General features: G+C 60.7%; 2 protein-coding genes and 1 long non-coding RNA gene across 4 annotated transcripts; 2 read left to right on the top strand and 1 right to left on the bottom strand.

Moving 5' to 3' along the window:
- Window positions 1–60: 60 nt before the first annotated feature.
- On the top strand, window positions 61–3,425 carry LOC133257820 (uncharacterized). The gene is made up of 2 exons (XR_009739706.1): window positions 61–862; window positions 2,976–3,425. It is a non-coding gene; the product is annotated as an uncharacterized LOC133257820 (long non-coding RNA).
- On the bottom strand, window positions 3,417–9,539 carry UAP1L1 (UDP-N-acetylglucosamine pyrophosphorylase 1 like 1). Its single transcript, XM_061434246.1, has 9 exons — window positions 9,114–9,539; window positions 8,328–8,532; window positions 7,949–8,124; window positions 7,460–7,632; window positions 7,025–7,218; window positions 6,471–6,611; window positions 5,751–5,936; window positions 5,136–5,202; window positions 3,417–4,680 (listed from the first exon to the last, which is right to left on the bottom strand). Exons 1-9 carry the CDS (start codon window positions 9,400–9,402, stop codon window positions 4,597–4,599), a joined length of 1,515 nt encoding a protein of 504 aa, XP_061290230.1. The 5' UTR covers window positions 9,403–9,539; the 3' UTR covers window positions 3,417–4,596.
- Window positions 9,540–13,755: 4,216 nt separating this feature from the next.
- Window positions 13,756–22,880, top strand: SAPCD2 (suppressor APC domain containing 2). 2 transcript variants are annotated; one of them, XM_061434251.1, is made up of 6 exons: window positions 13,769–16,246; window positions 18,855–18,967; window positions 19,565–19,711; window positions 19,958–20,065; window positions 20,151–20,261; window positions 20,378–22,880. In XM_061434251.1, the coding sequence occupies exons 1-6, from the start codon at window positions 15,523–15,525 to the stop codon at window positions 20,504–20,506; spliced, it is 1,332 nt and encodes a 443-aa protein (XP_061290235.1). In that variant the 5' UTR covers window positions 13,769–15,522; the 3' UTR covers window positions 20,507–22,880. The 2 variants fall into 2 exon arrangements, with proteins under 2 accessions (XP_061290236.1, XP_061290235.1); XM_061434252.1 differs by lacking the exon at window positions 20,151–20,261 and having other exon boundaries at window positions 13,756–16,246.
- The last annotated feature ends 942 nt before the right edge of the window (window positions 22,881–23,822 follow it).

The following is a 23,822-nucleotide window of genomic DNA, read 5'->3' as shown; positions in this document are numbered from 1 at the left end:
GCCTTCGCAGCCCCACTGCGCCTGCGTCCGTCGTCGCGACTCGGCTGAAGGCAGGCTTGGGTCCTACGCCCTCTGCGTCTGCTCGTGCGCGGTGACGTCACGCCCACACGGCCGCGCCTGCGCGCAGCTCACCGCCGTGGCTGCCCCGCGCTGGGACAGGCTTCCTGAGGGATTCGGGGCCGCTGAGCCGTCCTGCGCCCTCGCGCGGCTCCCCCGGGGCCTGTGGGCATCAAGGATCAGCCAGGGCTTCTCACGGCAGTGCTGACCGCGGGCAGGTGTCTCCTGCTCCACCACGTCAGCCGGGAGCCCCTGAGCTGCGGACCCCAGGGCTGGACCCTGCCCCACCCCCCCACCGGTTGGATTTGACCTAGTTGGTGCCCGGCCCGGCTGGGTGGGCGGGATGACGCGGGGCCCGCTACGGAGTTAGAAGCCCGGGGGTTTTCATCCATCGGACCTGTCAACCGTAAAAGTAGCCAGCTGTTTGGTCAGCAAACTGAGTTTATTCGGGCATGGCAAAGGGTTTGCAGTTAAGAAGGTGCACCTGTAGCAAATAATAGCCATTTCGAGACCAAGGAGAGGAATATTACTTTTGTTGGTGTTTTCCAAGATCTGGCGGCCTACGTATCGATGCTGTTTGATCAAATGCAGTTTTTTCACGGAGACTTTATGTCCCTGTAAAACAGAACAGTTTTAACAGATTGCTGATGGCTTCCTGTGAAGAGGTTTGAGGAGAGCAGAATAGTAAGTCGTCCCAATGCTGTAATGGCGTGGAGCCTGCAGGAAACCTTATATCGTCCAAATCAGCTTTTAAGTCTTGTGAAAGGAAGGAATTTTAGTGAAACCTCGGGGCATTCATGTCCAGGTGCGTTGTTGTCCTTCCCAAGTGGAATCTGAGAGGTCTTGGCTAGCCTTAGCTGGAATGCAGGCACACCTCGTGTTAGCATACTTTCCCTTTCACACTTTGTGCATACTATGTCTTTTAAATTGAAGGTTTGTGGCAACCCTGCATTGAGCAAGTTTATGGGCACCATTTCTCCAACAGCATTTGCTCACTTCCTGTCTCTGTCACATTTGGTAATTCTTGCAACTTTTCAGACATTTTTGTCACTATTATATGTGTTATGGTGATCTGTGGCCAGTGATTTTTGATGTTACTTTTAAAATAACTTGTTAATGGTGAGCAGTTTTTTGCAATAAGTATTTTTTAATGAAGTACATCCGTTTTTTTAGACACAATGCTTTTGCATGTTTAGTAAACTACAGAAGAGTATAAAGAACTTCTTTGTGCACTGGGACCAAAAGGTCGGCGTGACTTGCTTTGCTGTGAGGTTCCTTGTTTTGCAATGGTCCTGAACGAGACCCACAGTGTTCCTGAAGGTGCACCTGTGCTAAGGAACACACAACGTAACTACAGTGAAAATTGCTGCTTTCAGCAGGAGTGCTTGTAGAGGGTGGGGATTAAGAGCCAGAGGGTGCTGAGGGGCAGCAGCGTTGATAATGGCCTGCAGGCCCTGGACAGACCTCTATCCTCAGCCACTGGGCTTTCTCACAGGTTCCGTTTAGCAGTGTGCACGGGGTGGGGAGGCCCTGAGCCCTGGAACCCTGTCACAGGCTTTAAACCTGGAGGGGCTTCTCTACTTAAGGCTATTGGTTCGTTCTGGGGAGAGGATTCGAGTGACTTAAGTTTGAGTCTTGACGGGAAGAGCTGTGGGTTTTGTTACTATCAGCTGGAGATGTTGCCCATAAGGAGGGTGGTAGCTGATTCAATAGCAACAAATAGGTCAGTGTCTCCAGAAACAGCTCCAGGACTGTGAGGCAAAGCAAAGCAAAGGCGGTGAACAGTCAATCCACTTTGTTGGCTGTTTTGTTACTGTGAATTCCTAGAATTCTTTCCCCTTTCGGGAGAAAGAAATTCCAGCGTAGTATTTTCTACGATGTCTTGGCCTAATCAATGGAGGTGGAAGAATTGAGGAGAGGGAGTGGTGGGTATCTCGGGGGGCTTAAGCAAAAAGAAACAGGTTCAGAGACACGTTGAGGTTCATCAGGGACCACCACCATTTGGACCACTTTAGTTTTCCAAGACAGGGGCTACTTTACTGCAGTTGAGCTGAGTGTGGTAAGACATTCATTCCCAGACTGGAAACTTGTTTCTCTGAGCTGATGATGAACAGGGTTTGGAAAGAGCCTTGTCACTGGGGGCTAGGAGGGCGCTGGAAAGGCTGATTAGAGCCTGAAGGCAGTTGAAGTACTTAAGCTTGCCACAATCTCTTTCCAGTGTCCCGGCTTTTTGCAACGCTAGCAGAAACTAAAAGGGTTTGTGTAGGGACCATTATTCACTGGAGTTGAAGGTTAAGGATTTGAGAGGCCGCTCTTGGTTGAAGGACTTCCCTGGTGGCTCAGAGGTTAAATCGTCTGCCTCTAACCCAGGTCTCCTGCAAAGAGTCGGACAGGACTGAGCGACTTAACTTTCACTTTAACTTTCTTGGTTGAAGGCTGCTGCTGCTAAGTCGCTTCAGTCGTGTCTGACTCTCTATGACCCCATAGACGGCAGCCCACCAGGCTTCCCCGTCCCTGGGATTCTCCAGGCAAGAACACTGGAGTGGGCTGCCATTTCCTTCTCCAATGCATGAAAGTGAAAAGTGAAAGTGAAGTCGTTCAACTGTGTCCGACTCTTAGTGACCTCATGGACTGCAGCCCACCAGGCTCCTCCGTCCATGGGATTTTCCAGGCAAGAGTATTGGAGTGGGGTGCCACTGCCTTCTCCATTTAGCTAAATCTGGAGTAGACACGGTTTCCTGTTTGATCCCAATCCTTTGAACTAAAAGGGAAGGATCTCCTTTCAGCCAATTAATGAACACAGAGCTAAAGGCTACCTCAAAGAATCTGTCATGAAACCAAACTCAGGTCCACTTGCCCACACACTATAAAGTCAGTCTCCTGATACCAGCTTAGCCTGCGGGCTCTCGTTTCCGCAGGGCCACCAGGCTGCAGCCCCTGGACGGACGCAGACCTGGGACACCCAGTGCCGCTCCGCCACTCGCTGGTCAGACAGCGCGCTCGCCAGGCCGGGCTGGATCCCAGCACCTGGTGTTGACTGGAAATCCCTGCATCCTGGGAAAACTGAGTTTGTCCATCTTTCAAAACTCAGTTGCTTCAACTAGCAGCTGTCTGGGTGAGAGATGATGGGGCACGTGGCTCCTAAGGAAGCAGGAGGGAGATGCTTGTAGCCATGGGACCCCCAACCCACAGGGAGCCTCACCCGGGAGAGAGGACTCAGCACGACCAGGGTCTCCTGGTCACGGCGTCCTCGCATCGCAGAAGGACAGACATTGCAGGAGACGGCGAGGTGTACCCGGGACCTCTCTGCGCTGAGCGAAACCTCACGTGAAGGTGTAATTATTTGAAAATAAAAAGGCTTTGTGAAAGCAAGCTGTTTTAATAGTTTACCCAACGAACTCGACTTGGGAAAGAGGCTGCCCCGTCGTGGCAGTGAGGAGCCCCTGGGCCGGGCGGGACCCTCAACCTCGGCCTCCTCCTTGGTGACCCTCGTCTGCCCCAGGCCCTCTGCTGGCCTGTGGAGCAGCTGGGAGAAGGCAAGTAAGGCACAGGTTAGAGCCTGGGTGGAGGCACAGCCCTGGGCCTGGCCCTGACCCTGCCGGCACACCCGAGGCGGGAGGCTCACTGCCACTGAAGCCCCTGGGACAGCACCCTTCCTGGGGGAGACGGCCGCACGTGGGCTGGAGGAGCGGGGAGGGGCGGGGCGGGCGGCACTTAGGAGGCTGTTCACAGGAGGAGGGGCAGGCGCCCTGTGCTGTTCTCCAGGCGGGAAGCGGCCCCAAGCAGCCAAGCCCGTGGAGAGAGACCAGAGGCAGCCAGCTTCTCCCCACCTTGACCAGGCTGAGGGTGTGCAGTGAGGGTCTGTGCCCACCCCTCCCTGGGTGGGGCGGTAAGGAGTGCGGGCACCGTGTTGTCAGAATCTCCCTGTAGGCTTGGGGCGGGGGCGGGAGGGCGGCGCCCTCCACGGGTCCCACTGTTTTCTGGGGGCTGAAGCTTTGGATGGAACTCGAGACAACTGTGCCAGGCATGCAGGCCAAGCTTCCCGGAGAGCCAGCTCCGGACCTGCTGTGGGCCGCAGCCGGGCAGGGAAGGGGCGCCTGGCTGTGACCCCCAGGCTCAGCTGTCCCTCCCAACACAGAGCCCTGCAGGCTCTGCCGTCGCTGCAGAAAAGCGCAGCATGGCTGCTCCTGCTCCTGCCAGGTGGGTCTGCAGGCGCACAGGAGCCCTTTCAGCTCAGACAGGCCCGTGCGCCTGTCAGCACCTGCCGCACCGGCCTGGGCCCCACCCCAGTCCTCCGAGTCCCTCTGCCTCCAGCCTGGACACCACTGCAGGAGTGAAGCCAGAGCGCCCCCAGGGACCCTGCAGGCCCGGGGTCACCCGGCTCCCAGGGCCCTGGTGGCGGGAGGCCTCCCACCCCTGTGGAGGAAGCCTGCTCCGTTCTGTGGTCTCCAGTCTGCAGCCAGAATCGCAGAGCAGCTCTCCTGCCTGGAGCCCAGGTGGGGCTGCGTCCTGAGTCTTGGGCCCCAGGGTTGGCAGGGGTCAGGGCCGCAGCTCCCTGGCCATGGCCTCGTCCAGGATGAGTGGGGGCCGGAACTCGCGGCCTCGCAGGTACTTCTCCAGCCCCTGGAGACGAGCAGGTCGTGATGACCGGATCCCACCTCCTGGTCCACTGGGTGAGGCCCCAGGTCAGCCCGGAGCCAGTGAGAGGCAGGGCCAGAGAGGTTGGTAGGAGCGAGGGCTGGATGCCACCTCGAGCTCCCGGGCCTGTGCAGCCCTCACATAGGGCTGGCCAGAACTGCCCACGGGAGGCACAGCGGGCTGTCCTCCCACTGAGAGGCTCCCACTAGCCCAAACCCCAGGCTCAGATGGACCTGCTTTGCCTTCCCCAGCCCCTCCAGGCTTCTGACAGCTCACTGCACCCCAGGTCTTGGACAGTCCTCTGCCACTGAGGGACCGCTAACCCTGCCAGTTGACTGTGGCAGAGCTGTGACTTCCCAGCCAAGCGTCCAGCTCAGCCTGCCCCGTCCAACCCCGCCACCCCAACCCCAGCAGAGCCCCCGCCGCCGGTCGGCTCTCACCTCTCCAGCGTATGACACCAAGGGGGAGATCTCACAGATGGCTGGAGGCTCTGCGCTGCCAGGCAGGCTGGGGGGTGCACTCTTCAGGATCAGTTCAGGGTCCTGTCCCAGCGCCCTCCCTGGCCCCACCCACCAGGAAGCCGGCCAGCCCCTGCCCACCCAGTGGACCATCCCCCACACCCGCAGCCCTCCTCCAGGCAATCTCCTCTTCCTCTGAACACGCAGCCCCGGACACCACCCCAGAACGACAGGCCCTGACTTGGTCTGGAAAATGCTCCTTGCCCTCTGCAGGCATCTCACAGCCTGGATAGCCAGATTCAGGAGGTGGCTGTGGGCAGTGGGGTGGAACCTAAGTTCCTATTCTTTCCCCACCCTAGAAAGTCACCTGCCTGCTGCTTTCTGGGTGCCCCGCCTGGGAAGATGCGGCCCTCACGTCCCCGGGGCCCTGAGCAACCTCGAGGACCGGGCACACGGCCACCTGCATTCAGTGTGGTGCAAGGGCAGAAGCCCCCACCCCAGCTCAGCAGCCATGACAGCAGGGCCCTGCAGTGCAGCTTGGGCTGTGACACCCTGACATCACTGTCCTTCGGGCCACACCCCGCTGCCCACACTCACCTGAGCTGCTCGGGGAGCTGGGCCCCGTGCACGTCCAGGAAGCGGGCGCCTGCCCGCAGGGCCCACCGGCAGTGCTGGGCAAGCAGGGCCCGCCGGGACGTGGAGGGGTTGTCCCTGTCGGCTGAGTCAGCGTTCTTGAGTGGGGAGAACTCCTCCTCCCGCAGCACTTGGAAGGCCATGAAGTTCCTGGGGGAGCAGGGGAGACAGCTGCAGACCCGACGTGCTGGCCCAGACGCCCTGGGCCCCGGCAGCTGAAAGCCAGGCCGGAGCGACACAGACTACGCGGGCGTCTGTTCTCTGGGCCCCCGAGCACGCGGGAGTCTTTGTTCCAAGACTCCGGAGCTATGGTCCTCTCTTCCCTCCCCTTCCCACCAGCCTGACCCCCAGAACCTGGGACCCCAGGTGGGGGCCACCTACCCTGGCAGCTCCAGCTACTTCCCCTGGAAACAGCTTCAGGGCCCCGGGCCAGGGCAGAGGGGGACTCAAGAGGAAGCACAGGTGTCCCCGCAAGTCCACAACCCCAAGGGCTCCGACCGCTCTAGACGCGCCCTCTGCTCCCACCCCAGGGACTGCTTCCTCTGGGCTTCTTGCACCAAAACCCTCCTGCAGCCCCCCAGCCCCCCTGCAAAGGGGCATGGCCTCCACTTCCCTGCCTGTTGGGCCTCAGAACTACCACAAGATGGGGGTGGGGGCAGGAACAAAGACAGCTTCTGCACTGACTTGGCAAACGGGAGCACGTCAAACACGAACTTCTCCATCTTGATCCCGTTCGGCTGCAGCGGCTTTACTGGGTTCCCGTGCTCATCCACACAGGGGACCTTCTTCACAGCCACGTGTGGCTGCAGCAGGGGCTCGAGCTCCCTGGGGATGCGAGGCCAACAGGAGGTAAGACGCAGTTCAGATGGGACACCTCGGGGCCCCAGCCTGCCTCCCGCACGCCTGGCCAGGTGAGGCAACTGGACAGACGGACACAATGGACACAGGGCAGTGAGAGCCCAGCTGAGCCCTGTCTCTGCTGGCCAGAGAGCTGGCCACCATCGGCCTCACCCCTGACCAAGCACAGTGGCAGCAGCAAGCCCCGGGGTGGGTGGTACCCGCCGGCACAGCCTCTCTACAGGAGGGCCAGGCCCACTCGGCCGCACCAGCTGCCGAGCTCTCTGGTGCCTCCAGCTTGTTTAAACTCAACAGCCATTCTGCACTGCAACCCACAGAAGGTCAGGTCTGCCCTCAGGCCCTGCAGCCAGGCTGGCCGGGAAGCCGCCTGCCACGCACACCTGGTGACCGTCCGGAGGAAGTCTCGGGTGAAGAAGTGGTTGCAGATGTTGCCTGCGTTGTACAGCAGACCCCCACCTGGCGCGCGCAGCTGCGCCACCTCGGGGCTGATCTCGCTGTACTCCACCACCTGGGGGACGCCGTCCACCTGGCACACCACGCCCACTGGCTCCTCAGGGTACGCCTTCTCCACCACCTGCAGCCTCGACAGGATGGATAGATGGCTGGCTGGGCAGATAAACTGACTGGGGCCGGACCGGGCAGGCGGGGACGCGGGGCGGGGAGGGCGGGGCTGAGAGGAGGAGGCGGGGCCAGGGGCAGGAGGAGGGCGGGGCTTGGAGGGCGGAGCTGGAGGAGGAGGCGGGGTCGGGGCGGGATGAGGGCGGAGCTGGAGGAGGAGGCGGGGTCCGGGCGGGGCGAGGCGCGCGCCGGCTCACCTTGGCTCCACAGTCAGCGCCCCGCAGCACGCAGAAGCCTATGAAGAGCGGGTCGGCCAGCCGCACCAGGATGTTGTCCACACAGTACACGTGCACGAACTCCACTCCTCGCCGCTCCATGTCCTCTAGGATCTGGTGGTCCTCCAGCGCGCTGTACAGGCCCCCATTGCCATCTGCCGACGGAGGAGAAAGGGCCTTGCAAAGGCTCTGGCCGGCCTCTAGTTGATGGTGTGCTAGAGACAGGGGAGGCCCCTCGGGGCTGGACCTTGCGCCTAAGGGCGCGCTCTATCGCCATCCAAGTAGCCCTGTGGCTGTTCCAGGTGACAGATGGGAATCAAGGCCCAGAGAAGGGAGGCCCCTTGCTCAGGACTACGCAGCCTCTGGGCAGCATATTCTGGCCTCTGTCCCAGGCCTCTTGACCCCGACCTAGCTCCACATTCTCGGCCCTCCTCCACATTCAGACCCTTCCTGCCTCAGAGACAGGCGTACCTGGTGCCATGGCGACCTTGTCTTTCCTCTCCAGGATGGCCCTGCCATCGAAGGACACAGCAGGCAGCATGCGCTGTTCAAACATGATCACGTTGTTGGGATCCAAGTGGAAAAAGTCATGCTCCTTGAAGAACTTGGCTGTGGGCTCCAGCGTGAACTCACTGGTCATGATGTACCTGCAAGGGAGGCAAGGCTGAGCCAGCCTTGCAGAGGGCCTAGTCCCCCTGGCAGATGGGACTGGCAGGCCTCCCTCTGGGTGGGGGCTGGGCTCTGACTGGGACTGTGCTGGGGTTCAAGTCCTGGTGCGGAGCAGGACTGGGGCTACACAAGGTAGGGGAGGGGAATCACTCCGGGGCCAAGGGAATGCAGGTGGGCACACCAGGGCACAGTGCAGCGAGTCCCGTAGCGCTCGCCGGCCAACTGCTCCACCCGCCGAATCCGTTCTGCCTGCAGTTGGTACAGGGTCTTCTGGCTGGGCAGCCCCACTTGATACATGCCCTTGGGGTAGGTCACGCCCAGGCGGGTGCCCTGCCCGCCAGCCAGCAGCAGCACGGCCACCTTGTTCAGGGCGATCTGATGGAAACCTGGAGGCAGGGGGCACCATGAGGGGGTTCCCGAAACCCACCACACAACCACCCCTTCATTTTAGCGCAAACCAAACTTGAGCCTGGGGCTGCGAGCCACAGCGCATAACTTTCCAAATGACACTCTGACCTGGGCCGGGGCCTCACCGACCCTGCCGAGGTTCTGACCACGCCCTCCTGGGTCCTTCAGAGGAAACACCCCGCGGGCCTGTTCGGAGCCGCCGGCGGGGACCCGGGGGAGACTCCACTCCAAGAGCAACAGCCTCAGCTACGGGCCAAGAGGCAAGGAGCACAACTCGCCAACACTGCTGTGAAACGGAGCCTGTGCAGGTGTCCAGGGGTCCCCTACTGTCAGTAAGTGGCAGCTGGCCATCCAGGGGCGCCCAGCACAAAACACGCCCCCAGGGAATTCGGCCCCAGAACCAACCCGAGCCGGTACGTGTGAGAAGGCAGGCGATTTCACGAAGAAGGCAAACTGAGCTCCAAGCTCCGCTTCCCCGCGCGCCCCGCTCGGCCCGCTCCGTGGGCGTGGCCCCTTCCGGCCGCCCGCGGCGCCCGCCGCCGGGACCCCCGCCGCCTACCTTCCTCCTCCCAGAGCCGCCGGGTCTGGGGGTCACCCTCGCTCGCGCTGCCCACGCGCTCAAGAGGCAGGGGCTGCAGGCGCGCAGCCAGGTCGGGCGGCGGGCCCGGGGGGCGCGCGCAGGCAGCAGCCGCGCGCTGGCAGTGCTGGCGCAGCGCCTCGGGCTCCAGGGCCTCGAGTTGGGCCAGCAGCGCGGCGCGGGGCTCCGGCGCCAGCTCGGCGCAGAAGCGCAGGAGGTGCTCCTGGCTGGCGCGCTGCAGCCGGGCGCGCAGGTCCGCCTCCGAGGCCATGTTGCCGCCGCCGGCCGCGCTGGCGCTTGTGACCCGCGCTCTCCGGCCGGTGTCACGGGACCCGGCGGGCGGCCCGGACTCCAGCCGGGCGGGCCCGGGGCGCCCCGCCTTGACCCCGCCCCGCCCCGGCCCGGCTGGGTCGCAGACCCCTGCCCACTCCGCCTCTCTTCCGCCCCCGCCCCGCCCCTCCACTATTCAGCCCCGCCCCTGCCCGCGCTGGCGCTGGAGGGCGGGCTTCACTTTTAGTTCACCTCCTAGCCCACAGTCCCCTGGGGAGGCCAGGGTCAGTCCCTGCCAGTGGCCATGTTTGCATCCAACAGGACCCCTGGCGCCAGGGACCCCAGTCCGGGGGCTCAGGGCTCAGGGCCAGCAGACTGAGGGCTGGGCGGGGGCGGACTGAGCCAGATCTCCAGCAGGGCCCCCCAGAAGGCCAACCTTCCTGCCTGCCTGTGGGCCCCCTCCTTCTCATTCCTCCTCCTTCCCATTGCCGTGTGACCGGAAGCACGCAGGGGCTGCCCCTGGCCCTGGCTTTTTACTTGAACCATCAGGTTTTAAACCTCTTGCTGTTTACAGCCTCCTTGGTGGAAAATATGAAAGAGTAGCTTCAGGCACTAGAGGACAAAATTTTCTTTTAGAAACTAGTTTCATTAAGTCTAAAAGTCATACGTACCCATGGTTACAACAAGTTAAAATGGTGCTTTAGGACCCGAAATGAAAAGATCTCTGGGACTTCCCAGGTGGTCCAGAGACTAAGACTTATCTCCTGATGCAGGGAGGTTGAGTTCAATCCCTGGGCAGGGAACTAAGACCCCACAGGCTCCAATTAAAGATCCCAGATTGTTGTTATTGTTCAGTCATCAGTCGTGTCTGTCAGTGACCCCACGGACTGCAGCATGCTAGGCTCCTCTGTCCGCCACTGTCTCCTGGAGTTTGCTCAAATTCACGTCCATTGAGTCCATGATACTATCCAACCATCTCATCCTCTGCCACCATATTCTCCTCCTGCCTTCCATCTTTCCTAGCATCAGGGTCTTTTCCAATGAGTTGGCCAAAGTATTGGAGATTCAGCTTCAGCGTCAGTCCTTTCCATGAATATTCAGGGTTGATTTCCTTTAGGATGGACTGGTTTGATCTCCTTGCAGTCGAAGGGACTCTCAACAGTCTTCTCCAACACCACAGTTCGAAAGCATCATTTTTTTCTGCTCTCAACCTTCTTTATGGTCCAACTCTCGCATCCATACATAACTATTATCGCTTTGACTGTATGGACCTTTGTCAGCAAAGTGATGTCTCTGCTTTTTAATATGCTGTCTAGGTTTGTCATAGCTTTCCTTCCAAGGAGCAAACGTCTTTTAATTTCATGGCTGCAGTCTCCATCCCCAATGATTTTGGAGTCCAAGAAAAGACAATCTGTCACTGCTTCCACTCTTCCCCTTCTATTTGCCATGAAGTGATGGGACTGGATGCCATGGCCTTGGTTGTTGTTGCTGCTTTTTAATGTTGAGTTTCATGCCAGCTTTTTCACTCTCCTCTTTCACCTTCATCAAGAGGCTCTTTAGTTTCTCTTCACTTTCTGCCATTAGCATGGTATCATCCACATATCTGAGGTTGTTGATTTCTCCTGGCAACCTTGATTCCAGCTTGTGATTCATCCAGTGCAGCACTTCCCATGATGTACTCTGCATTTAAGTTAAATAAGCAGGGTGACGATATATATATAGCCTTGCTGTATTCCTTTCCCAATTTTGAATCAGTCAGTTGTTCCATGTCCGGTTCTAACTGTTGCTTCTTCTTCCTTTTCTTTTATTTTAAATAATTTTAGTTATTTACTTTTGGGTGTGCTGGGTCTTTATTGCTGCACAGGCTTTTCTCTAGGTTCAGAGAGCGGGGTCCACTTTCCAGTTGCCACGCATGAGCTTCTCGTTGTGGTGGCTTTTCTTGCAGAGCACGGGCTTTAGGGCGCTTGGGCTTCAACAGTTGCAGCTTCCAGGCTCTGGGGCTCAGGCTCAGTCGTGGTACACGAGTTTAGTGGCCCTGCAGCATGTGGGATCTTCACAGAGCAGGGATGGAACCAGAGTCTCCTGTATCGGCAGCCTGACTCTTTACCACTGAGCCATCAAGGAAGCCCTAACTGTTGCTTCTTGACCTGCATACAGGTTTCTGAGGATACAAGTAAGGTGTTCTGCTATGCCCATCTCTTTAAGAATGTTCCACAATTTGTTGTGATCCACACAAAGGCTTTAGCACAGTCAATGAAACACAAGTAGATGTTTTTCTGGAATTTCCTTGCTTTCTCCATGATCAAATGAATGCTGGTAATTTGATCTCTGGTTCCTTTGCCTCTTCGAAATCCAGCTTATACATCTGGAAGTTTTCGGTTCACATACTGCTGACATCTAGTTTGAAGGATTTTACCTGGCTAGCATGTGAGATGAGTGCAATTGTGTGGTAGTTTGAACATTCTTTGGCATTGCCCTTCTTTGAGACTGGAATAAACACTTAGCTTTTCCAGTCCTGTGGCCACTGCCGATTTTCCAAATTTGCTGACATATTGAGTGCAGCACGCTAACAGCATCATCTTTTAGGACTTCAAATATTTCAGCTGGAATTCCATCACCTCCACTAGCTTTATTCATGGTAATGCTTCTGAAGTCTCATTTGACTTCACACTCCAGGGTGTCTGGCTCTAGGGAAGTGAGCATGCCATCATGGTTTTCCAGCTTACAGTTCTTCAGTGTATTCTTGCCACTTCTTAATCTTTCCTGCTTCTCTTAGGTACTTACTATTTTTTCCTTTACTGTGGCCATCCTTGTATGAAATGTTTTCCTGCCATCTCCAGTTTTATTGAAGAGATCTTTAGTCTTTCCCAATTTGTTGTTTTCCTCTATTTCTTTGCATTGTTCATTTAAGAAGGCCTTCTTATCTCTCCTTGCTATTCTCTGGAACTCTGCATTCAGTTGGGTATATTTTTCCCTTTCTCCCTTGCCTTTCACTTCTCTTCTTTCCTCAGCTATTTGTAAAGCCTCCTCAAACAACCACTCTGCCTTCTTGCATTTCTTTCTCTTTGGGGATGGTTTTGGTCACTGCCTCTTGTACCATCCTACATGCCACAACGAAAGATCCTGCGTGCCGCAACTAAGACCCGGTGGGAGGGAGACAAAGAAAGAAAGAAAGAAAAGAAAAACCTCCTCCAGCCTGTCCCGCGAATGCCTGTTAAGGCGCGAGCCCCACCCCTTCCAAGTGCCCTTCCTGGGTTGGGAGGCAGAGCTTAACAGCCTCTCGGGGGTCCCCTGCGCTTGCTCGGGACCTGAAAGACGTGTGCCTGCCTCAGGTCCTTTGCACCTGAATGGCTTGTTTTCAGAAAGTTGGGGGACTTCCTGCTCCACTTTGCCAGATCTCTGCTCACAAGTCACACTTGGGGAGACCCTTCTATCCTTTTCTGTCCCTCCTTGCCTTTCTGCACCCTCCCCTGCCTGGCTTCCCCGTGGGAACTGAACCCCCTGAGAGCTGGATGTTGTCTGGTTCACTGCTGTGGGCCATCACCTGACCCATGACCAGCACGCAGTGGACACTCAGCCAACGCGTGTTAACGGAACGATCGTGTTGGGCCCCAGGTCCAGCACAGGGACTGGGCCTGACGGCTGTGTGGGCGCGCACGCTGCATGAGGGGCTGGTCCGCTCTATCAGTCTGTGGCCCTGAAGGGAGGTCTGTGACAGGCACTCCAAGTGGACAGTGTGCGTGGGAGGTTGGGACTCAGTTGAGGTCAGAAGGATTTGGACAATTGAGACCATGTAGCCGGAGGCACCTGAAGGGCCAAGAGTAAGGGGGCCGGCCCACCTGGGCAGAGGGGGCACTGACAAACGGGGATACCTAGGAGGCACAGGTGGGTGACAGCTTCTTGGGCCACCTGCCAGGGGCGGCAGAGGACAGCGTGGCCAGTGCCCCTGCCTGCTCCAAAGAGCTCCTGGCTGCCGCAGAGAAAATTACAACTAGGGTGGGTACCTCAAAAGTTTAAAGGCCGCAGAGGATCTGCCTGGCCTGGGCCTCTGGGAAGCCTCCCCCATCCCCCACCAGGGTGACAGCCAACCTGACAGTTACAGGTGGGAAGGTGTTGGGCAGGTTGGAAAGCGGAAGGAGGAAGCGATCAGAGTTCAGGATCAGAAAGACATGGGGACCACGCCTTAGTCCCATGACCAGAGCTGGCACTGACTCCAGCTTCTCCATAACTTTCTCCAGTGCCTAGTGAGGGGCCATCGGAACACCCATGGACCAGGGGCCGGCAGGGCCCACCTTCCCCATGGCTCTAGAAGCCCTGAGAGGCCTTTGCTTCCTTGGCATAGTGGGCTCAGGCTCACAAGGGCCGTGGCCTAGCCTGGGTCCCGCTGGGCATGACGTCTGAGAGGCAGCAGCTTTGCTTGCTGCCAGACGCCGGCCTCCACACCCACCCTAACCCCACAGAGCTGCCCCCAGGCCGCCCCCTCCCACAGACCTCGCCGTGGTTCAGCGTCCCACCCAAAGATGCTCTTTCCGCTGCAACCTCCAGGAAGGTTTCCACTGAGCACCACTGTGGACCAGAAGAGCACAGGGCTCAGCCAGGAGCACAGAGGAAGGGTGTTCCTGGTAGGAGAGCCCCCAAGTGCAAAGACTCAGAGGTGAAGGAACACCAGTACCCTAAGCATAGGGGACTGGGGTAGGGGATGGTTGCTGGAAGCAGAGAAGGAAGGGGAGATGAACTGCAGGACAAAAGACCTGAATGCCTCTGGGGACGTTGGCTGGTCCTGCCACTAAAGGGGAAGGCAGGGACAGACCAGTCTCCATGGGGTGACTCTAGGCTCACAGCTTTCTAGGTACCCCCCAAGTTCCTCACCATAAAAGAGTCCTCACTTTGAGGGATAACCCCAGGAGAGAAGTGGACCCAGGACACTCCCTGGCCAGGGCAGCTGCCCTTACAACAGCTTGAGACTCAAACCAGTGCCTGTGGCCCAAGGACACAGAGGCACAGGTAGGCAGGCCAGCCAGAGTGTGGAGCCCATCGCCACATCAAGAGCCTGTCTGGAGGAGGTGGTCGTCAACTCTTTGTTCTTTTACCCCCCAAGGTGAACAGTCTTCTTCTAAAGCAGCAGATAACTCATCTGCTCTGCTCAGTGGCAAAGTGGGGTATCAGTTACATGGAGAAGACCATCAGTGGAGGAAAGGGATCAGGGCAAGACCTCAGGGCAGGCTATGGGGAAGGCAGGATCCCAAGCAGACAGTATCTCGGGTCCTTCCCTGATTTGGGGAAGGTCCCATCAGTGGGCCTGAGATGAGCCCCTCCCAGACTGACCAGACAGAGTGACCAGGGAATGAAGCAGGGGCAGTGGGCAGGGGTGGGAGGGGGTGCACAGGCCTGCCTAGCTGGCTTCAGGAGGCCATGAGTGCCCTGGTTGCAGCTGGAGGAGGTGTCCAGCCAGAGGAAGGGGCCGGAGCAGAAGGACCTTGTGAGCACACGGCAATCTGGGGACACAGGAAAAGTGGCTTTGTCCTGCGGCCGGCAGGAAAGGCCAGGCTTTCCCGAGGGACCGGCGGAGGAGGGAGCAGCGGTGGGGACAGAGAGATTTCTGTGAGCGGAAGCGCCCAGCTGGCTGGAGCCCACAATCCCCTTGGGGCCCGCCTGGCGCAAGAGAAAGAAGCCCCAGGGCTGCGCCGAGGGACACTCAGCGAAGAGCGCGCGGGGCAGCTCGAGGGGGAAGGGGGGTCCCTGGAGGGCTGCTCTCCTCCTTATCCCGGGAGGCGACCTGGGAACAGGTTACCGCCGGCCCCGGGCCCCGCCCTCCGGAAGGTGGGCTGGGCGGCCAGAGCCAGCGAGGTCAGGACCGCGGAGGGAGCAGCCGGAGTAGTTGGGCAGGGGGAATCTACGGGGGCGCTCGGGGGTCCCGCCCCCATCCGCAAGCTCGAGAGGGAGGCGGACTTGGGGGACCCCGCCCCCTACCCGCCGGGCGCCTCCGCTCGCCCCCAGGCCCTCTGGGCACGGCGGGAGCGCGCGAGCCACCGGCCTCTGCACCCGAAAATCAAACCGGGGCTGCCGGCCTCTCAGCCAATCAGAGAGGAGACGAGCTAGCCTCGGCCAATGGCCGCCGCGAATGCTAATGAGCGTTGACGCCACGGGGAGGCCCATTCAAAAAGTCGCCGCTATTGTCGGGGTGGGTCGCGCGCCGCCGGGCCCGCCGTCGGACTGCGCAGGGACCGAACCGGGGCGGCTTGAGGCCGAGTGCTGCGGACGGGCGCCCATGGCCGGAGCCGCCATGGCCGAGCCGGGCGGCGGGCCGCCTCCCGCGCCCGGCACGGAGGGGCTGCCGCGCGCCTTCCTGCAGAGCTTGCGCACGCTCTTCGACATCTTGGACGACCGGCGGCGCGGCCTCGTGCACTTGCGGGAGATCGAGTCCCGCTGGCGGGGCGCCGACGCGCGCGAGCTGCCCCGCGGCGTGCTCGAGGGCCTGCGCCAGGTGGCCCCAGCCAGCGGCTACTTAACCTTCGAGCGCTTCGTGGCCGGCCTGCGCACCGCGCTGCCGAGCGCCGACGGCGGCACGCGGGGCCCCGCACGCGACCCGGCCCGGGAAGGCTGCTCGGCGCGGCCCGGGGGCCAGCCGCCGCCCCCGCGCCTGGTGTTCGCGCGGGCCGACGAGCCGCGGACCGTCCTGGAGAGGAAGCCCCTGCCCCTGGGCGCGCGCCCCGCGCCGGCTGCCCCCGGCGTCGCGAGTCGGAACCTGGAGAAGCCGTGCGGCCCGGCGGAGGCGGCGGCCGGTCCGGCGGAGCCCGAGCGGCCCCGGGGCGCGGCGCTGGAGCGGAGCCCGAGCAAGGACACGGGTGAGTTCGGGGCGGCCCCTGGGCCCGCCCGGAGCTCCCCGCTGGCGTCACCCCGCTGCCTGCAGGGAAAAGAAGTTCCTCCGCGCTTCGGGTGCTCGGGGACCCTGCCAAGGAGCTGCTTGGAGCCCCCGCAGACCCCATCAGGAGCCCACTCCGAGCTAAACCCGAGCGGGGAGCCGTTTTGGTCTGAGGGCTCTCCACCTCAGTACTTGCCCACACCTGGGGACACCCGGGCCCTTGGGTTCATCTGGTGACTCAGGCAGAGGCAATTCTCACTGGTGCCAAGGGAGGGTCCCCAGACTGTGAAGGGCCTTTGCTGCCTCCTTGGGTCCTTCTCGGTCTAGCAGCTCGGCGGAGAGACCTGGGCGGACCGCCCCCTTGAGGGCAGGGTGGAGCTGCCAGGCGTGGTGCAGGAGAACCTGGCCCCAGAAAGGGCAGAGAGTGGAGGGTCTCCAGCCGAATCTTCCAGGCCTGGAGCCTTGGCGCCTCTGACACCTGGGCGGGATCAACCACAGCCCCCTGGGGATGGCCCAGCTTCCGGTCCAGTTGGCAGGGACAGGGCATGACTGAATGGTCTCCTGTTTATCCCCCAGAGAGCCTGCCCTGGGAACAAGACTGGCATTATCCGGGGAGGGGGCGGGGCCCGGCCCCCTCGGGCCATTCAGCCTGTGCAGGTGCAGGCCCTCCGCTGGGCAGCTGTGGCCGTTTCTATGCTGCCCACCGCTCTGCCAGCCTTGCTGGACCCCCTGCCCAGGCTCAGACATTCCCCAACTCCATGACTGCCAGCTGGAGCTGCGGTGGCCCCCGCCTCCCTGTCGAGCTCATCAGACCCTCAGCTGGGGGCTCCTGCATCCAGGCTCCTCGCTGCCCGGCCTCCACGTCCCCCCCGGGTGTGAAGGGGAAGCGGGCTTCTGGGCGTGCGGCCCTAGTGCGGGCCCAGTGCTGTCCGCGTGATTGCATGCGGTTGAGAATTGGCCGTGGGACTGGGGTTTGCAGCCTCAGGCCCGTCATCGCACCAGGTCCGTCACTGCGGTCCTCTGAGGTCCAGTTCCGGCGTCCACTGTCACCTTTTACCAGCGGAGGCCCAGACGGGGCTCATTACATACTGTTTGGGTGCAAAACCTGGAGGTCTGAGAACCCTTAGCACCCCAGGAAGAGAAAGGTGCCCCACGTTCACAGCCCCCCAAGCCCTCCCCGCCGTCCAGGCCCTCCTTCCTGTTTCCTGTTGGGGTTCAGCATGCACCCCAGGCTGGCCTGAGCCCCGTAGGTACAGGCTGCTAGATCCCACTCGGATGGGGTGGGGTGGGGTCAGGGATGCCTCTGCCTGCTGGGCCTCCAGCCTGCTGTCATCTGCGGGCCCTGGGCCACCCTGCAAACCTCTGGTGCAGACCAGCCCAGGTGTTCCAGGGTGGCCCAGCACCCCTCTGCTGTGCCTTCTCTGCCTGGAGCGCAGCTCGGCAGGTTGGAACGTGAACTCAGCCTGCCTGGAGCCGGTCTGCCAGGCTGGCTGGTTGGAGCTGGTCTACCACAGCTAGCCGGTGGCCCACATGGCCACCTGGTCCCAGCCCTCTGGAAGTGTCCCTGTCAGACATACCTGTGCCTGCTTCTTGCATCACCTGCCCACTGCCATGCCAGGCAGGGCATAGGGCTTGGGAGCCCAGGGAGGGCGCCCTCTTCACCTGCACCCACTCCCCCCTCATGGGCAGCCCTGCTTGCCTTCCCTATCCTCCAGGGAAGCTGGTGGCCCTCCAGGAGGCCCGCCCAGGGAAGCACCTGGCTTTCTGGCCCCACGCCAACTCTGCGGGTGGCCATGTATGCGTAGGAGTTACTGCTGGGGCTCCACTGGTGCAGGTATGCAGGGATCGTGCTGCAGTCTCCTTCCTGGGAGAACACTGGGCTCTGCTACCTAAGCCCTACATTCCTCCTGCTTGAACTCCGTGTGTGCTAAGTCGGTTCAGGCATGTCTGACTCTTTGCAGCCCCATGGACTGTAGCCCGCAGGGCTCCTCTGTCCCTGGAGTTCTCCAGGCAAGAATACTGGAATGGGTTGCCATGGCCTCCTCCAGGGGATCTTCCCGACCCAGGAATTGAACCGAGTCTTTTTGTGTCTCCTGCATTGGCTGGCGAGTTCTTTACCACCAGCACCACCTGGGAAGCCCCAGTCACCCTTAAAGGGCCAGGCGGACAAGGAGAGAGGAGTGGAGGCCAGAGGTCACCTCGCTGGCTCCGAGTCCAGCAGCCTTTGAGCCCTTGAGGTATGGGCCCTGGGTGTGCAGAGCTGAATGAGATGGAGCCCCCTGCCCTCCAGGAGCTTGCACAGGCGGTGCGAGTGCAGACCTGTGCCTCAGTGGCCGCACGGCTGTCTGCAAGGCAGGTGTGAGGGCAGCTTGTGAGGGGTGAGAGAGGACCAGGCTCCAGCCAGGCCCCAGCAGGGTGTGGCCCAGGGAGGCTCTGGATTGCTGAGGATCCCAGAGGCATGCAGGCCTGGGCACCTGGCTTTGTGCAGCCGGGATTGGTTGGGGGGTGGGTCTGGGATGGATCTTTGGGGGTTTGGGGGAGTCAAGCTTGCCTCACGGGAAGTGAGCCAGGCTCTCACTTCTCTGCTACAGGAGCAGTGACCTGCAGGGCCCAGGAACTCGGCACGGGGGCTGCCCACTGGGGGCCCCGTGCCCGAGGGGAACGGCGGAGGCACACCATCACCAACGGCGTGGACTGCGCCCTGGTGAGTAGGGGCCCGGGGGCGCTACCATCTTGCCTGGGTTTGGACTTGGCCCCCACACATGTATGTGGTTTCCTGGACCATTCCTCTGCCTGGGAGGGGACCCTGTGGCAGGAACATCGGCGGTTCTAAACCTCAGTTCCTGTCCTGGTTTGAACCCACTTGGGAGCTGGCCCACGGTCAGGTCAAGAAGTCCTTTGGTCAGCCCCTCCCCGGCACTGCACTGGCCCCTACCTGCTTCCCTGGCACGTCAGGCCGGCCCACCCGCTGAGAATGACCACATGCCATAAAGGAGGGAAGATTCCCTTGGGAACCCTGTGTGGAGAGGCTAAGGAAGGCCAAGACTGCCCCCAGTCCCGGGAGGAGGAGCGGGGCTGTGTTCCCAGTGCGGAGGCGCACAAGGGCTCCTGTTGGTACCGGGGTGTGTGAGTGCAGGTGTGCAAGGAGGTGTGTTGAGCAGGGGGTTGTACTCGGGTGTGTGTGTGTGGGCCAGTATGAGTTCCAGGCACAGGCAGGTGCAGGCCATCCTGTCCTGCTGCGTGCCTGTGTGCAGCATGGCACGTGCCCGTGGGTGACGCAGCGTGTGCCCGTGTGCGGCAGCTGAAGCAGATGAGGGAGCTGCAGCAGGAGCAGGAAGTGCTGCTGCAGGGTCTGGAGATGATGGCACGGGGCCGGGAGTGGTACCAGCAGCAGCTGCAGCGCCTGCAGGAGCGCCAGCACCGCCTGGGCCAGAACAGGGCCAGCTCGGTGAGTGACGCTGCTCCCTGGGCCCGTCTTCACCCCCACCCCCGGGCACAGCGACCCTCCCCCCACAGTGATCCCCTGCCCAGGTGGGCAGAGGACAGTGGGTGCCCCTCTACCCAGAGTGCTGGGTCACCCTTCCCTGCCATGATACTCTCCACCTGTGACACTCCTGGGCTCCCTGCCCATAGGGCCCCCCTGCACCCCTGGGCTGGCCCTGCTCCCTGACCGCCCCTCCGTGCTCTCCTCCAGGACCTCGGGGCTGAGGGCAGCCCCCGCCTGCTGGGGCAGCTGCTGCCCAAGGTGCAGGAGGTGGCCCGGTGCCTGGGGGAGCTTCTGGCTGCGGCCTGTGCTGCCAGGGTGAGTGCCTCCCAGACCAGCTCGTGCTACCCTCACCCTCATCCTAGAGGCTGTGCCAGGCCTGCCTGACTGTGCCCCCCTGTAGGCTCTGCCCTCGTCCTCCTTGGGGCCCCCTGGCCCTGTGTCACCCTCGGCCCCCAACTGGCAGCAGCAGACCATCCTCATGCTGAAGGAGCAGAACCGGCTCCTGACCCAGGTGGGCGGGGGCTGGGGGCGGGGTGCGGGCAGGGGTTGGAGGCGGGATGCGGTCCGGGGTGCCAGCAGGGGCTGGGGGGCCCTGGCCAGGCCCTGACCGCCCTCCCACCTCCCCAGGAGGTGACCGACAAGAGTGAGCGGATCACACAGCTGGAGCAGGAGAAGTCTGCCCTCATCAAGCAGCTGTTTGAGGCCCGAGCCCTCAGCCAGCAGGACGCCGGGCCCCTGGACTCCACCTTCATGTAGCCAGCCCCGGGCACAGACATGGGACCTTGCCTCCTGGCCAGTCTCTCAGCTCTGGGCAGGGGGGCACTCCCTTGGCCCCCCTCTGAGGCAGAGGTGCCTGGACACCTGCCTGGACATCGCCTCCCTCCTCCCTTCTGGTCTGGTCTTCGGGGCTGGCTGAGTGGGAGACGCCGTCTTGCCGGCGCCCAGCCTGGAGCCGCTGTCAGGGAGGGGACGCCGCCCTCAGCAGCTGTGGGCCTACTCCCGTGTTCTGCTGGCCTGTGTACCCTCCGCCTCTCCAGTCCGCGGTCCTGCTCACCCTGCACTGCTAACTGGCCTTGGAGCCTGCATTTGGGTGTCTCGGATAGGGCCTGGAGTAGGTGGCCCTGGGGTGGGACACCTCAGACCCAGTGGTGATTGGCCCCGAGGGTCCATGGACACATTTCCTTCCTCAGGACTAGGGGTCCGACCTCAGCCAGGAGTCCAGGGGCTTCTCCTGGTGTCCAGTTCCAGGGGAGCCCGGGGCACAGTGTTCAGGGTTCACTGGATTCCTGCCTGAGCCAGAGCTGGTCTGCTTTCTCTTCCTCACAGACCTTAGACGCTAGGCGAACAGGCTGGCGGTCACCCCGCTGGCCCGGACTCCACTGAGCAAACAGTACCCCTTCTTGGGCCTGCAGAGTAGCCAGGCCAGGGCCATGGGCACCAGCGTGGCATAGGGTGCCCTCCGTGGGCAGTGCCCTGTCTTCAGGGTGGTGGTACCCTCTGGCGTGCCCCAGGAAGTCCTGGAGACCCAGCAGCCTTAGCAGCACCCCCACCAGATGCGTGCTTCCCAGGGAATGACGGGCCTGGGTCTGGGTCCGAGGAATGTGGGCCTGAAGGACTCAGGAACAGCCTGGCAGCGGGTCCGGCCGGGGTCGTTTGTTGCCTGTGCCCCCACGCCCGGCCCGCTCTCAGGGAGACCACCTGCTCAGCTGGCCTGTAGCCACCCTGGCAGGGGCTCCGAGTGCCCCCAGGGCCCTCCCCTGGAGCTGAGGGCATCCAGGCTTGGCAGGCAGGCCGTGTGGTCGGGCACTTACAGAGCCAGGATCTGAGGGCTGACTGTGCACAGCCTCACTTGCCTGGGGGTGGCAGCCTGCCCAGAGAGCAGGGTCCAGGGTGCTGCGCCCACGGGGCCCAGCTCTGCCTGTGCCAGCTGGAGCCCTCCCCACACCGGCAGCCAGTGGAGGAAGGTGGTTGTCTCAGGTCCGGCATGCAGGCTACTTGACGTTGACCTGAGCAGGTTCCCTGGGATGTGAGGCAGAAGGGGAGCTGGACCCAAAGGGCGGCACCAGGTCTCCAGCATCTGAGCCATGCGGTGACTGGACCAGGGCCCACCAGGACCACCCAGAGGCTGCCCCTCTCCTGGTTTCCCCTGGTCGTCCCCCTCTGCCAGCCCTTGACCAGAGCCCCCGCACCAGCTCAGGCCCTGAGCCCCTCAGTAGGAGTCTGCTTAATTCCAGAACTGAAAACAGCCCTCCCCAGCTCCGAATCCTTCCTCCACCCGCGTGACTCCACCAGGCTGGGGGCCATCCCAGCTCTGGGTTCTGGGGAGCTCCCTCCCCCGCTTCACCTGATCTGCTCCTGCCCAGCCCTGCCTGAGCCTGCGGGGGCTGGAACAGCAGAAGTGGCAGCCTTTGCCCTGAGGAGCTCTGCGTCCCTGCTGAGAGCTCGGTGTTCACCCCAGGGGTACCACCAACTGCAGGCGGTCCCTTCAGTTGCAGGGTGAGTGGGAGAAACCTGTGACTTGCAGAGAGGCCTTTAGTGATGATGCTGGCTTTCCACGCAGGACGTGACTTGCAGAGAGGCCCCTAGTGATGACGCTGGCCGTCCACGAAGGACGGAAGACATGCCCTCCTTATTTGCAGCCTGCACTGAGGCAGCCTGTGCCGCCCTGGAGACCCCAAGGGGAGAGCTGTGAGTGCCCGCAAGCTGGCGAGCCCAGGTGGCTGGCAGAAGCAAAACAGCCTTTCCAGAGCAGCGAGTGTGAGCCACACAGGGGCAGCGCCCAGGGCGGGGTGGTCTTGGGGCCTGCCCGTGCCCTGGAGGAGGTGTAGCAGCATCTGTCCACTAGATGCCAGCAACACTCAGTGTGACACCAGCGCTGGGAGTGGGCGGGCGAGGCCACCCTTGGCTGAGCATCTGTGCCAGAGCGGTACGGCTCCACCAGGCCTCGAGATTCCCTGTGGACCAAGTGCCAAGGACAGGCAGTGTCTCCAGTTTAAAACCTGCTCACAGGGGAAGGAGCCACTGAGCCAGGAGAAAACAGATTCTGTGGCCATTTCAGATACCGGGACGGTCAGAGAAGATGCCGATGTTTCGTGTAGCTGGAGAAATAAAAGATGCTTGAAAACACAAACACGGAATCATCTATAGTTTCTTATTCCATTAAAAGTGTCAACCTTGACTCTATAAAAGTGGCCAATAAAATGGATCTAATAGAACTAGAAATTTGAAAATAAAATTTAAAACTTGACTGGGCTTGATGTGGAAAATTTCAGCACAGCTGAAAGACTTTATGAATTGAAACAGAGCTTAGGGGACGATTTGAGGACCATTCACTTAGAGAGTCAGGAACTATGAGAGAAGTGTCTTAAGAGGTGGAGGGCTGTTTGATTAGATTTCCTGAAAGGATGGGGAGGAGGAACAATATACGAAGTTAAAATGGCTTAAATTTTTCCAGAATCATCTTAAGAAACCAATCTACGTCCAGGAATCCCAGTGGATCCCAGGCAAGATGAATTAGAAAAATGACATTTTCTCTTGCAAGATGGTTAAAGCATCCAGAGACAAAGCCAGTTACCCTCAAAGGAGATACCACAGTGACATCAAAGTCCAGAGACTGAAAAGCCATCAGTAGCTGAGATGATGTCATTATTAATCTAGATGCTTACACCTGCAGACACTCTTTCAAGAGTGAGGATAGGGGCTCCCCTGGTGATCCAGTGGCCAAGACTCCATGCTCCCAGTGCGAGGGGCCGGCTTCAATCCCTGGTCAGGGGACTAGATCTCACATGCCACAACAGAAAGATCCCACGTGCAGCAAAGTTGCTATTTTTAAAACCCACAACTTAGTGGCTTATGTACACAGCTCAGTCGCTTAGTCGTGTCTGAGTCTTTGCGACCCCACAGACTGTATGTAATAGCCTGCTAGGCTCCTCTGTCCATGGGATTCTCCAGGCAAGAGTACTGGAGTGCCATTTCCCCCTCCAAGGGAACTTCTCGACCCAGGGATTGAACCCACGGCTCCTGCATTAGCAGGTGGGTTCTTTACCACGGAGCAAGCAACACATTTTCTTGC

This window comes from Bos javanicus, chromosome 11 (genome assembly GCF_032452875.1).
Source record: "Bos javanicus breed banteng chromosome 11, ARS-OSU_banteng_1.0, whole genome shotgun sequence".
NCBI lineage: Eukaryota > Metazoa > Chordata > Mammalia > Artiodactyla > Bovidae > Bos > Bos javanicus.
The sequence above is the reverse complement of the archived record's forward strand: the minus strand, read 5'-3'. Positions and strand labels throughout refer to the sequence as shown.